Here is a 14,568-nt window from a genome sequence, read left to right on the forward strand (position 1 = left end):
CTTTCAGTTGGAGGGCAGGAACTATCTCTGTATTGTGCCTCTGCTTAGCTGTGCGAGGAGGCACAGCCTGGCAGGGTAGACAGTGCCAGGGCTGAGTTTGGATCTATTGTCTTCACGTGGGGGAGGGAAATAAAGCCCCCCATCCCCCTTAAATTTTACTCTTGAGTGAATCCTAATCTTTAAATTACTAGAAATGTGAGACTTCCCATGCAATGATTTGAGAATAACTGTAATCATTTCAAGAAAACAAAGCCTAGGAACATTATGGTGTTGAATGTAGAGTAAACTGGTGTTCGAAATGATGTGTTGTACATCTGCACGTATCAAAAAAGGAGTTTAATTTCCTAATTTGTTTTGGATCTTGCCCCCCTCTCCTCATGTTCATCCCTATTTTATTTTCTTCCTTTTGTGTCTATAATTGCATGTGTTATTAGAACTGGCAAGATGAGCACCTCCAGATGCATCCTACAGGAATGCAGCCAATGCTGACTCTATTCCCATGTCAGACTGCATGCCAAGGCAGTGAAGCTTGGTTGTCAAAACCTATACCCTTTTACACTGCTTCTTAACCCATCTTCTCACAAAAAATATTTCGACACAGGGTGACTCATGATAACCTCAAGAATTGTCCCGAGCTAAGAATGTGTCTTTGGCTGTGTTGAAACATCCCCGTTAAAAGTAGGATTTTGAAATGGTACGGCCTAGGCAGCTTTCCTTATTCTTCTGTCAGATGAAAGGAGTTGAGGGGTTTGTAATCTGTGTGTTGAACCTTTTACTGGGGTTTGTATTTTGTTTGTTTGGGTTTTTTTTGGTAAACATTTTCTGAATTTTTATGCACTTTGAATACAAAGGAAAAAAGTTCACTTATTTCACTGAACATAATGCATCTTGTGTTGTGGTTTTTTTAGCAAGAAGCCAACAACTTCTCTTCCTTTTGGGGAAAAATATATTTATTTTACTTATTATTTTACAGGTGCCAGGCAACAGCATATCAGTGATGCTCCTTCTACAGGACCTTTTCCTAACTGGAGATCTATACTATCACCAACACGGCCTTCCACAGAAACTAAGACTTCCTCAATAGCTGATATTTCCATGGGGCAGACTTTGGAGAACGCAGACTTGCTTCAGATGATAAAAACCACTCTGACTGGCACACGTACCAGGACTTTGGATCAGATGCATCTGTTGCCCACTCTGTACCAAGGCAGTGGACACAGTGCATCCCAGGAGCCCGCTGAAGTTTCAGCCGAGTCGCCCCTGAGGTCGTCCTCTCAAGATGCAGACGAAACAGGTTTGCCTCAGCTTGGTATGTTTGCCACACTGTCCCCTACACCATCAGTGACACATTCGAGTTACAGCTGTGCCACTTCAGCCACTGCCATTCAAAACACCCTCCATTTCAAAGGAAAGCTCATCAGGATCAGTCATGCTTGCTGCTGTTCCATCACCATCATTCTCCTCATTGGTAATTCGGTCACCTCATACCTCATTAACTTTTCTAAACCAGCTGTACTGCCCATCCAAGTGCCTTTGCCTGCAGATCCTGAAGGTTTCGTCAACACAGATTGAGCCAGCTCACAGGTTAGTGAAAGCAGAAGTAGTCCTGTAAGTGTGGTACATTCCAGTCTGGTGAATCACAGGAGGGGTCCTGAGTTCCTTACAGGGGCCGTGCCTTTCACTGGATTGACAGCAGTGCATTTCACAGAAATAGTGGGAAAAGGGTCTCCTTCAGAAGGGACCTCCTTTTCATCTCTATACTCTGATATTCCTGTGTCAAAAATGCATCAGTCTCCCCTGACAGGAACTTCCAAAAGCCTGTCATGGTTCCCTAACGAGAGTCCGTATAATGTATCTTCTACTGAGTAAAACCAAACACTCAGCCATTTAGGGCAGCACTGACTGACAGAAATAGTGATATCACTCTTCTGTCACCATCAGTTTTTCAGGATAAAGCAGAGGTTCCTACATCACTCTTCCATCCTGTGGTTACTCCACATCTAGTACCGCAAATGAGTCATCCTCAGTCTTTCACAGCACTGACTAATTACACTACAGGCTCTATCCCCCTCTACCTTTCATGCCATCAGCTTCTGAGAGGCTGGCTGAGGTCTCCAGCTCAACAAGAGAGCAGAGTCTTCCCTTTCACTGCCAATATCTCTTGTTCCAGATGCAAAGCACGCTCGCAATGCAGCGCTGCCAGCCCGAACGTTTAGAAGCAAAACAGATTTGCTCTTTAGAAATGCAGCACACTCCTCTCCCAGCAAACCCAAGGTCTCCCTTGCTAACTGAGACAAATGACGTGTTTACTAGGATAACACTCAGAAACAGTCCCGGGGCAGAAGCAGCCGGCCAGGATATGCTGCAAATCCCTTCGACTGCTGTCTCGCAGCGCTCGGTGGTGGCTCTGAATCAGACTTTTGCAGAAGGACCTGAGTGATGGAACTTGTCAGGCAAACAGCATGTGGTTGCCAGCTGCTCCTGCCTCTGCTCTCCCAACTCCAGGTGGCTTTCCTGTGGCAAGAAGAGCTCAACAGCTTTCCACAAGAGGAGTGACAGCAAAGATATCCGTGAACTTTAGTGCTAATGATGTTCTGCCTTATGGAACTCAGCTTTCCAAAGTTTCTCCAGATATCCAAACCAATATATTCCACGTAGGATCAAGGATGCTAAGTACTGTTTTGGAAACGGCTATGCCTAGTCTTGATCTAGCTGCAGTGCCATTAGTTCCTTTTACTACGGGCCTTTCAAAACCTGAAACTGCTGTCACAATCTGCCACTGATGTTTTTGTGACTGCTCATCTTCCACCCGGAGATGCAGGAAGTCCAGATGTGAGTGAAGACAAAAGAAAGATGAGAACACCCACTGTTGTGATCCCATATGCAGAATATTCAGCTCCAGGAGCTTTAAATCATTTAACTTCTGATCAGACTTTGCGCTCAGTTGATGAAAAGCCACCTGCCTCTGTCATGCCTCCCGCGTGGGATATTCTACCATTGCTTGTTTCCATGACAACGTGATGGACAGCCACAGTTCTGGCTCCTCCAGGATTTCCAGTGCAGACTTTGAAAGCAATTTAGATCCTGTCAGCCCTCCTCAAGTCATAACTTCAGCTTCTTCATAACTTGTATGTGAACCAGTAAAACTTTGCTGTCTTCAGCTGGCATTAGTATTCCTTCAGTAAAAACTTCAGTCCAAATAAGAGAAGTTTCTTCAAGTGCTTCTCCATGGGAAACCGAGTGCTGTGCACCACACTTGCTGGTTTCAAGTCTGCAAAACAAAATTTAATACAGATAAGCATCCACTCTTCTTCACTCCTTCAGCAAACTAATATTTATGCATGCTATAGTCAAAACATTTCAAATTTACCCTTTGCTGAAAAGAATAGGTTTTTTTAGAATTGGATGCATTTGCACTGAAAACATCTCCTGTTCAGTATTTATTCCTTGCTGCAGCATTGACAGTGCCTGACTTGTTGCAAAAAAGGCATGGAAGGAAGCAAGGCTGGAAATGCTGCTGATTTCTTCACTGTTGGAGATGTTCATATCAGTATACACAATAAAGCATCTCTCCATTTACGTGTACCTTCTGTTAATGCTACAGGTGCTCTCCCTAACTCTCTAGAATCCCAAACAAGTGATGCTGGAAAGATTATTTTACTGACAGAAATGTTAACCACAGCACCAAGCGTTGGCTTTTCAGCTCACTAACAGCTTGACTATTTCAGCCACCAGCAAAAGCACACTGCCAGCCCAGTCCCCCTCTCCTGTAACTAAGCCTTCTGGCTCAACTGTCTTGTATAGTTTTATTTCAGAAACCATTGGTTCTGGAAATTTGCCAGAATTTGCAGACAGTCAATTAGAATCCTCTGGTTATTTGTTTATGCTTGATAAAAAACCAGCTATGTTCAGTGTGGAGTGAGACACAAGCGCTGCAAGATGTAGTCTAGTTCCCAGTAATGCAGCTAATAAAATTACCAAGGGCATCCCATTGCCAACCCCCTACCACCAGTGCTCTGCAGTCAGTCATCATAACTTCTGTCCATGCATCACCAACACAGCTAGAGTCTCCTTTTTTGTCAAAAACCAACTTTACCCATTCTGTCCTTACAGTGTTATCTGGAATATCTTCTGGTGCAATACCTACAGTAGGAACTTCAGAAGCAAAACCACTAACAAGAAAATCATCTCCAGCTTCACCAGTGCCAGCTTCTTCCTTCTTTTCTCTAGGCACTGAAAACACACCTTTGCCATCTGTGATGGCTTTAAGCACACCGACACTGACCCTAACCAAAAATAACACTGCCACCAAACTGACATTGGACCCAAGCTCAGTAGGAACACGTGCAGATTTTCCTTTTGCAACGAGAAACACAACTGCGTCACCCGTGGACGTGACGGCCACGCTCGTAACCCTTAAAGGCAGCACGGTCACAGCTTCCACACTCGCACCCACAGCCCACGTACCGAGGCAGATAGAAACCACAGTCACTGACACCCAGAAGTTCCCAAGCTCAGACATCACCAAAACGTCAACCCCCTACCCACTGACAATTACAGCAGCTTTGACATCTATTACAGCATCAGCGAAAACAACTAGGCTTCCCCCTACTCCAGTGGAAAACTCCTCTGCTCCCTCTGAAACCACAGCAGCAGCGGCTTTCGCCAACATGACAGCGGCTCCCCCCCTGGACTGCCGGCTCTCTGACAACCTTATGGTTAAAACAGGTATGTGGGGACGCTCAGTTTACTGGGAGGACCTCGTGTGTTCCGTGAGGGGCAGCTGGTGAGGAGCGAGAAAGGCGCTCCGGCGTCAAAGAATGCGGGTGCGTTCGCGATCAATCTGGGGATGAGGCTGCTGCGCTGACAAACCACGTGGAATAAAGCAGGGCTCTTGGATAGGGGTGGCACTGGCTTTGTTTGGGGCTTGGATTTTGCAATGATGGCACCAAAAGAAGCGGTGGGATCGTCAGGTTGCTCTGAAGTTCAGCAGGGTCACTGCAGGGATTTAGCAGAACACCTCCTGTGCGGGGGGACAGCCTGGTAAGATGTGGTGCTTTGGTCTCTGCTTTGCAGTGAGGAGTCTGTGTCACTGAAGGGGACGGTGCAGTAACCTGCCTCAGTCTTCAGCCCTGTTTACACACAAATACCTGATTATGTTTTAACATGAACACCTAATGCTGTCATTATAGTTTCATTTGAAAAAATAATAAGCACTTAGAATTTCGTGCTTCAGAATGGATGGTTTTTTAGTTTTCTGTGCAAACAGTGCCACTGCTGGCTCTAGCTGTTTTTTTTTCATGGACAACTTTTCCTCAGCTGTAAGAACTCCCAACTAAAGGGGTCAGATAGATCCCTTGCCCAGGCTTCCCATGGACTCCTTATGGTAGCACAGTGCAGCACCAGAAGATGTGTGCATCTTGAAGATCTCAGCAAAGAGGAATAGGTATAAAAAAAAACGGTTAATGACCTTGTACAGACCTGAGTGGTACAGGGTAAAATGAAATAAGCAGCTTTTGGACCTAATGTGTGTTTGATAGCTGCTAAATATCTACATCAGTAGTGTGATGAGTACAGCAACTATATCTAAAGATAGGAGTAGCTTGTATACAGTATAGGATTGAAAGCACACAAGTGCAGCTGTAAAGCTCTTTCTGCAAATTACAAGAGGAAAAGATAGTGGTAATGTTAATAAAGAGAGTGTACAGATGCTTCCTAAATGGAAAAATAATTGTAGCACATTTCTGTGTTTGTTTTAACTGTGATCATGAAGATGTGGGGCCTGCCTGTGCAGCACCAGCTCAGTGCCCTGGGAATGCTGCACCAGTCTGTCCTCAGGCAATCGAGTGGCCTCATACCTCACTTGGAGAGAGAGGCAGCTTGGCAGAGGCTTGTTGTTGCTAAAGAAATTGAATTTGTTAGACCTTGCTCTGGAAACAGTGGGCTATTGCCGTGGGATGGATAGGGAGCTCAGGACGCTGCTGAGGCCCTGCAGTTCAGCCTTTGGAGCTGCTGCTAATCCTGCAGCTGCTTTGATGCTCCCTGCACAGCCAGACCCATGCAAAAACAATTAAAGGAGGCAAAGAGGAGCGTGGTGATGTCTCAGACCACCCTGTGGCTTTTGTTGCTCCACAGTTCTGTTTCTGAACACAAGGAGGATGATGATCAGCAATGCCTTCAGGGAGATGGTGAGAAAAGGACTCAATCAAGTGCTGAGACAAGCGTTCAACCAAAACGTCAGTGCTCAGGTAAGCTTGCTGGGCTTGCCTGTGTGATCTCATTGAAACACCTCTCCCAGCTGGCTGCAGCCCCACTGGTTTATTTGATGAAGAGGAGGAGAGAAATGCACAGTTTTTTTCTAGTGTGTTCTGGGAAACGACTACTGACAGCAGTTTCCTCTCGCCCCTGCAGCTCAGGAGTGACTCCTGACTCACGGGCAGCCGAGTGCTGTTGTGCTCAGCCTGGATCAGTGGCGACAGCATGGCTGGTAAATGGGATGTCACTGCTGTCAGTCCGCTCCCTGGTTTGAAAACCAAGTACCTGACAAGTGCAATTCCACAGGGGTGAGAATCCCGAGCAGGGAGAAAGCACATTTTATTGAAAATAAATGGAGGTGATGTGTTCATCACTTTGCAGCTAAATTGCAGGGACCTCTGCACTGCTGTGTGAGAGCAGGCTTGGGTGGGCTGGCTGGGGCGCTTTTCTCTGGCACACGGGTTCCTGTTCACTTAGGCAGGGGTTTGTGTTATAATTTATCCTTACCCAAGCCCCTGGGAAAAAAGAAAGCAATTTTGCTCAAAATAGAGGGCATCAAGCTGATTTCAGTCCCCATGCTTCATTGCTGCGAGTGTGGACGATGTTAGTTGGTTTGGGAATTGTGTGTTCCCGAGTCTTGGCAGCAGCAATAAGAACTGTCAGGTTTAGTCCCCTACCTTTTTGTAAATTTGAGAGGAGCTGCCAGCTAAAACCTAGTTGGGAGGACCAGTTCCAGGGCTAAAACTTGTTGTAAAATACGGAATATTGAGGTAAAACTCAGCTCATGTTTTGGCTCATAGTGGCGTGTTCATTCTTGTGGTTTGTCATTTCCACTCATGTAGGTCCACTTACAGGCTGGACAGTATAGCAAAACAGCATAGAAGTGACAGCCCAATCAAATATTGAAAACTTTTACCTTTCAGAAATCTGTCTCCAAACCTGCAATGACAGATAGACACATACACACAGTCAGTGAATCTCAGGCATGAAGCAGGAGCTGGAGTTTCTCTGGATTCTCTGTGTTTTTACATGCATCATTAAAACGTCCCAGTATCTGTACGTGAATGATGCCCCAGCCTAAACTGGAGGTGTGACAGCTGTGGTAGCAGTACTGCACTGCTTCAATTCAGAGCACATGCTGGGCCTAAAGCTCTCTGAGCAGCTCTGCTAATACTGTGTCTGATGTGACACTAACTGATCCCACAGGGTTTATGGGGGATTACAGGATAAAAAATCCCAAAGGGAGCCATATTAAGCGTGAGAAGTCCCATCGAATAGCGATAGAATTGCAAAAAAAAAAATAAAAAAAAAATAAAAAAAAACGTGCTCCCTTGTGTGTCTTAGGTTGAAATCCTGGAGCAGTCGAGTAACCTGACGGTTGGTTACTACGTCACGCGGGGCAGGCTGGTTTTCATTCCGGCTGCCGTCATCGAGAGGCTCCTGGCGTACGGCGTCGGCAACGCCACGGCAGACATCAAGCAGCACGTGCCACACCTCCAGGCCGTGGTGGCCCTGGCCTTGCCGTGGAAGCCCCTTCCCGCTTACCACTTCCAGCTGAAAACAGGTGAGCCGTGTTCTGTCTGCCCCTGGCGTGTTTGTGGGTCAGTCCCCAGGGGCAACGATCCTGCCTCGGCCCCCCGCTCTCCAGTGCAGTGGTGTGGCAGAAGGACAAGCTCTGCTTTGGTCTCGGGTTCTGATGTTCCTGGCACAAGCAAGGACAGCCAGCGTGGGCATCCCTGTCCTTGCTGGTGCTCTGCTGTCGCGGCCGTCGGCGCTGCTGTGAGGTGAAGTGGCTTTGCGTTAGGCGTGAGTCACACACCGATGTGCTTGGCACTTGTTAAATGGACTCTAATCGATGGATTGTGCAGTAACCTGTGTGTCCCTTCTGGGGGCAATCAGATGGGAAACATGACTCTATGATATATATATATACACACACACACACGTACTGTTCTGGCTGGACCCACGCCTGACCCAGGTCCCAGCTGTCTGACCCAGGGTCACTGCTGAACCCCTCTGTGCTGTAGCAAGTAATTGTGGTGCACTGTAAGCTGTGAGAGGGCAGAGAGTGCTGGAGAACGATGTATGAAATGATAAAAAGGTTTCTTATGTCTGTGCCCACATGTTTATATACACATAAGGCAATTAACCAGTTAGGTATGTTTTTCTTAGAATGAGAATCAATATTGTGACTGATTATGTTTTGCAAGAGCAAATGACCTGTAAGATTTAAGACTATATAACTTGTCTTTTAGAATGATTTCACTTGCTGCCTGGCTCTGAGTAAATATATCCACAGTGAACTGGTCTTACCATCTAATATATCACTGCAGAAACAACCTCCACTTGTTTGTGGAGAGCATCAGCTCCAACAATGCAATTTAACTCTTACATTTTGTCTTAATTAAGGCTCGTTTAGTGCGCTACCCGAATGCCATCAACTGATCTTAGGAGGCATTAATTTCACCTGCTTAATTTGTAAATTGATCATTTTGCTCTTGGCACTGGAGGGTTTATGCAACTGAGAATGCTTTGGCCACGTGCTAATACGTTCCTTTTCCAGAGCTGCAGTTTGTGGGTCAGACAGACAATATTCAGTCATGCAAATTTATTCAGACCATGGAACAGCGACTACAGAGAGCATTTCAGGATGCTGAAAGAAAGGTCCTAAACACCAGCAACAACTTAACAGTTCAGGTACGATGTTGTGTTGCTTTGGCAGTGCCTGCTGCCAAACCCTCTGGGTTATTCTTTGTGTTTGTGTTTCAGCGTAGTGCCTTGGCTAGCCACTGTGAGAGGAAGTTCATGCTTTCATGCTGAAATAAGGTAGTTTTATGCACCGCAGGAAAACTTATAAATGGATGATTTATGGAAGACAGGTACTTTTCATGAGTTTGGGTTTTTACTGTTTGCAGTTAAGTCATGCAAATGAAATTCAAATAAAAGCAAATATATAAAGATATTCTCCCACATTTTTGGTTTTTTCCTGAATATGTTATTCTGACACATTAGTTGCTTTCCCTGTGGCTATTCAGGTATAAAGATGGTGACAGGCATAGCTTGTTTGTAAGATCTGAGCTAATGGAATATATTTCGTTCTCTTTTTTCGGTATGCATTTGATTCCATACTCACAGACACAAATTCATCACTAAGGACCTGATTTTTGCAGATATTTCTGTGTATAGAGGGCCAGCACCCTTTTGCTCTGTGCTATGCTTCAGGAAAAAAGAAATTATCCTCTGGGTGATATTATATGTATTTTACTTATGATAAAACTCTGTGTATGGACTTGTGCTCCTCCTCAGAATGGTTTGTACAGAACTTTCCAGAAGGAGAAAATTCGCTGTCAGGGCTCTCCTCATTTAACTTTGGTGCTGTTTCTTGTGAGCTTGTCTTCAAGCTGGAGTTGCTCAGAGAGGCAGAAAAGTGCGTGGAAAGAGATGACTCACCACAGTAGGTAAAAAGGGATTGTCAAGCTTTTCAGTAGCTGGACCTGTGGCACTGAGGGGAACCTCATGGTGACTAATTTGCTTGTGGTGGAAAAGGCAGATCTCACAAAGCACCCAAGCAATTTTGTAAAGAGCCCTAGTAGAAGCTGTTAGTTGGGTTTTTTTGTGGGTATTCCCAGTTTAGGAAGAGAGAGGATGGAGGTCTCGGAGGCAAGATATAAACTGGGGAGTAAGAGGCTCAAGGGTGCAATCTTCATGGTAAATGTTTCCGAAATTGTTTTTCCGTATCATGCAAAAGACTTAAGTGCAACAGAAATCTGTATGAGGGTTTTAGATTAGTTACAGACTGAGGAACAGTTCTGGAGCAGACTGAGCGAATTCCCAAAGGCATTGCTGCACTTCCAAGAGCAGAGGGAAGGGCTGCAAGGTGGGTAAAAGGCGTGAAGCAACTTCCAGGCCAGGAGAAATGAAACTGGCCATGGTTCTCCAGCCATGAGTGGTGTAGCAAATCAGGAGTGATCATTTTGAGTTTCCCCATAACAGAACTACTCAGGTTTAAAAATCCTTAGGAAGAGTCCTTTCCCACAGTAGGTGATAAAGATGTTACTAGAGAAAAAGTCTGGAAATTACAAAAAAGCAGTTGGCCAGAGATATACAATAAAAAGTCATCAACCCTTTTTAAACCTAAGCATATGATTTACGGCTCAGACCAGAGCTGTGGGCTAACCTTACCCTGCTGGAAGCAGTCTTCTCTTGCTCTATGCTCATTCTCCAACCATCTGCTCCTGGCCATTGGCTAACCAGTTGTCTAAGTTGGACATTGGCTACACAGCCCTTTGGTCTGACCTCAAACCCTTCTCCTGATGTTTTTATTATTATACCGTGCTTTCTGTTTTTACTTGGTGATCCAGATGATACAAATAGGGTATTTAAATAACATTCATGAATGCTGTTGGTTTGGGCTATGCATAGCCCGAAAAATATCCCTCTTGTCCTAGGACATAAGTTTTCTGAGAAAACATATTTTGGTTTTGGTTGTGTGTGGTTTTGTGGTGTTGTTTTTTTTTGTTGTTGTTTTTGTTTGTTTGTTTGTTTTGTTATTTCTGCCCTGCCTTTTCCTCTCTGCTTCCTGCGTGAAACTGGTGCTTGAGGAGATGATCCAGCAGTCACTAAATAGAATTGGTCCTTAAATGAAGTCTTCAGGCTTGGGCTCAGGAAGAGATGGGCATAGAGCTAACATGGGGAAGAGAGTAGGTTGGGATATGATGGTAGGAACAGCAGAGACATGATATCCCTTTATTTTGTATGGAAAAGGTGTGGATCTAGATAACTGCGCTAGGAAGGCAGCAAAGACAGCAAGACATACAGGTCAATTCCCCTGCATCAAGCAGCAGATGTTTTTTTCTGATAAGAACCCTCTCCTTCATCTTACATTTCTTGATAAAAACAGGGGAAAGCAGTCTCAGTCCTGACTGCTCAGTCCTTTTTGCCTGCTGCTGTCCTCCAGGACCTCTGCACGTGCTCAAGTAGGGGTAAAAGTATCACACAAGTAAAGTTTTACACAGTCATGTTGAATGTGATGTATTTAATCCGCTGTTCGAGTTGACTTTTTCCCAGTTTGTTTGCAGTGGCCCGGCTGTTGTTTTTGTTTGATTGGTTTTGTTGTACGTTTTGTTTGGATTTGTATGCTTGTTTTTCCAGGGTTTTGTTTGTTTTGGAGTTTTACTTGTTTTTGGTGGTGGTGTTTGGTGTTTTTGTTTTTTTGTTTTTTTGTTTTTTTTTTTTTAAACTGAGCTGAAACCCAGCAATACATTATTTTTGCCTCTGTTTCAGATTTTGAACACCTCCAATGTCTCCCAAGCTGTCACTCTGTTTTATGTAGTGAACAATCGAAGCACAACTCTAAATGGCACTATTTCCAGCAACCTTCTTAATCAGCTGTCAGCTGAGCTGGTGGGTTTCTACCTCACCTACCCACCTCTCACCATTGCTGAATGTAAGTATGTGCTTCCCACCACGCAGCTCTTTAACCTTGGCCAGCACCAGGCTTGTGCTCTGCAAGCACCATAAGCTTTGTTGTCAAGCTGGTACACTGTAGGTGGTTTTTCTGACTATTTAAAAAAATATTTTTTATTAAAAAAAAAAAAAAAAAGGAGGGGGGGACCCAGGTGTGGTTTGGTGTTGTTGTTTTTTTTTTTTTTCTAGGTTCAGTGTTTACTTTGGCTGCTGGCAGCGATGTCAAATAATCAAGAAAAACACATATAAGCTGTCATTAGTAAAAAAAAACCCAACCCTGTGACAGGTTCCAAACAAAATAAGATGGTGGTTTCATGTAAAGCAAAGCACAAAAGGTCTCCAGTTCCTCATTTCAGGAAAGCTTAGCACAGCACATGAATTTTAGCTTCAGCATAGCCCTTTACTTCAGTAGAAGCCTCAGCCCCTGTGCTTGCTCCTGTGGCTGGGCTGGATCAGGTTGTGAGTGTGTGTTTGGGTAGTGGGTGAGCTCTAGGGGTGCTTCTTTGTTTAAGAAGTTGTTGGTGTATTTGCTGAGTTTCATCCTCTGTTTAAAAGTGGTCTGAGCTCTTCAGCATCGGTACTTTGCTTGCGTTCCAGTTGTTATGAAGGCTCTGAGGTACAGAGAGCTGGAGATAATTGTGCAGGCAGCCTGTGTGGTACATATGCTCTCTGACTCTGCTAATTTCTCTGAAATGATTAAAGGGACGAGACATTTGATTATGGGGATTTATGTTTTGTTAATGTGATGTGTGAAATTAGGCTTACTGCAGAGACAGGTTATCTGCAGGTCCACTGGAGATCAGCGCTCGCTGGACGTGAGAAGAGACAGGGACATGCTGGGCACATCAGTGCATGGTAATGGCTGGTAAAGGCAGGGCAGGCTTCAGCTGATCTCACCGCGTGTAAATCTTTATGAGATGCTTGTTAGATTTGAAATACCCTGTTCGAACACCAGAAAAGATCTGGTTAAGCCTCTGGTTAAGCCTTAAACTCACTGCTAAGACTATGCAGCGGTTTGTAATTTTGCATTTCACAAGCACTGAAATAATCAGGCACGTGAGGGTAGAGGCAAATGTGTCTTTATGATCAGAGCTCTGAACTGAGTGGATTCGTAGCTTCAGGAAAAATTACTAAGGTGCTTGTTCATTTTCTGACTCTAAGAAAAAGCAGAAGCAGACTGTTAGAAAGGGAGCGCTGGGGAAAACACAAATTATCTTTTTTATGTGGGTCCATTTTGTTTGCCAACAGCCCAGTACTCCAAGAGGAGTTACCTTGTGCAATTTTTCATGAGTGACTTGCACAATGAGCTGTCTGTGGGATAAGTGCTCGCTCTCTGCTGTGAGGCAGTCAAGAATCACAGCTAACTATGGTGAGTGTGCAGGAAAAGGAGGTGTGTATGTGTTATTCTTGAGGCATTAACTATCAAATTATGGTATTTGCAAACAGATAGGTGAAACTGCCCAATGATGAGTTGTTGAGCTGCGTTGGTGCACCTTTATATCAGAGTTTCCATCACAGGGTAAGAGACGCATCTCAAGGCAGGCTTGTGTTTTCCCAGAGTCTTTTCACAGGCAAGGGGAGGTGGAGGGAGGCTGTTGACAAGGGAAGGGGTGTAGCCCATTTCTTATCAGACAGGCTCCTTCCCTTTCGTGGCTGGCAGGTGAGCCTGTCTGTCGAGTGCTCTTCGTGCAGGGTTTGTCTTCGTGGGGCGTCCAGGAGCACAGGGAGAAGAAAGCTTGAGGAAGTTTTGATGAGGGCTGTGCTCAGTTCAGGTGTTCAGCCTCCAAAATAGGCCTGTTGCATAGGAAGAGGATGATGGTGCTTCTCATGAAGGCAGTGCAGGCATATGCTTAGTCATCAGGAGCTGTAAAAGCCCTTTGTCACACAGCAAGTCTTGTGTGGTACTGCAGTTCTCTGTTGGTCCCCACATATGATGAAGAGACCTGATGAAGTCTTTAGCTAAGTGCTTCGTTAACGACTAATGGCTTGTATTTCATTTTGGAGTTCTTGGTTTTATTCCCAGTGCAGCAGCTGTACTGCAAACTCAGAACTTAATGCAAACGTACTGTTTATGGCACCAGACTGATGGTATGTCTGGAAAATGTTTCCTTTGAAGAGCCTTTGATGCTCATTCGTGTGGCAGTCTTGTTGTTTCAGTTTATCAAACAAATACTGAGGTTGTTCTCAGAGCGTGTTATTTCCCGGTAGGCTCCAGTGGCTCCTCCAGAGCCTTTGCAATCTGTCATGGAAATGCACAGCTCAGGGCACGCCGTGAAATCCCTCCTCAAAAGCAGTTCCTGTGCGTGATCAGATCCTTTCCAGTGTTTACTATTTCACGCCACTTTGGTGTTTAAAAATCAGGGTAACTCAATAGCAGCACGTCAGTGTGCAAAGCATGGATATTTTCTGAATTAAGTTCCTAGTATTAATGCTTTCCACGTTGCATTGAAAAAAATGCTGAGCTGAATTAGCAGCATCTTGAGCTTTACAGCTTAATGCACTTTGGAGAGGGAGAAGCAAACAAAAGGCACCAAAATGGCAAATATCAGTTTCTCACAGATGCAAACACATATGGTAGTAATGCCTTAAAAGGTGCAGAGTGAGAGAGAGCACCACACTCCAAGGTGCGTTTGCAGTTTCGTTAGTCTTGTTTGTAATTCACGTGGAGTCTGATCCTGGTTTATTTTAGTATTACTTGAAGTTAAAACTGTGGTCTGGGTTGCAGAAGGATTAATCACAGAAGCAACATGGAATCCTGTCTTGTTTTCTTGCAGGGGAGAAAGCAGCAGAAAAGTGGACACACCTGTTAACCCACCTTTCTTGGTACTGGGCAATGCTGGGCTTTGC

At 44.8% G+C, this 14,568-nt stretch overlaps 1 protein-coding gene across 5 annotated transcripts in view; it reads left to right on the forward strand.

Moving 5' to 3' along the window:
• Positions 1–979: 979 nt before the first annotated feature.
• Positions 980–14,568, forward strand: part of KIAA1549L (KIAA1549 like) — a 65,279-nt gene continuing 51,690 nt past the window's right edge. For 2 of the 5 annotated variants that reach the window (XM_027906173.1, XM_027906175.1), the window contains exons 1-6: positions 980–1,309; positions 4,114–4,728; positions 6,136–6,248; positions 7,600–7,819; positions 8,819–8,952; positions 11,539–11,701. In XM_027906173.1, the coding sequence (XP_027761974.1) occupies positions 1,096–1,309; positions 4,114–4,728; positions 6,136–6,248; positions 7,600–7,819; positions 8,819–8,952; positions 11,539–11,701 (1,459 nt within the window). In that variant the 5' untranslated portion in view covers positions 980–1,095. The remainder of the gene's footprint in view (positions 1,310–4,113; positions 4,729–6,135; positions 6,249–7,599; positions 7,820–8,818; positions 8,953–11,538; positions 11,702–14,568) is intronic. The other 3 variants (XM_027906176.1, XM_027906174.1, XM_027906177.1) reach the window with 3 other exon arrangements.

The sequence above is a fragment of the Empidonax traillii genome, unplaced genomic scaffold, assembly GCF_003031625.1.
Source record: "Empidonax traillii isolate 1590-97213 ecotype Southwest subspecies unplaced genomic scaffold, ASM303162v1 scaffold1256:size278899, whole genome shotgun sequence".
Lineage (NCBI taxonomy): Eukaryota > Metazoa > Chordata > Aves > Passeriformes > Tyrannidae > Empidonax > Empidonax traillii.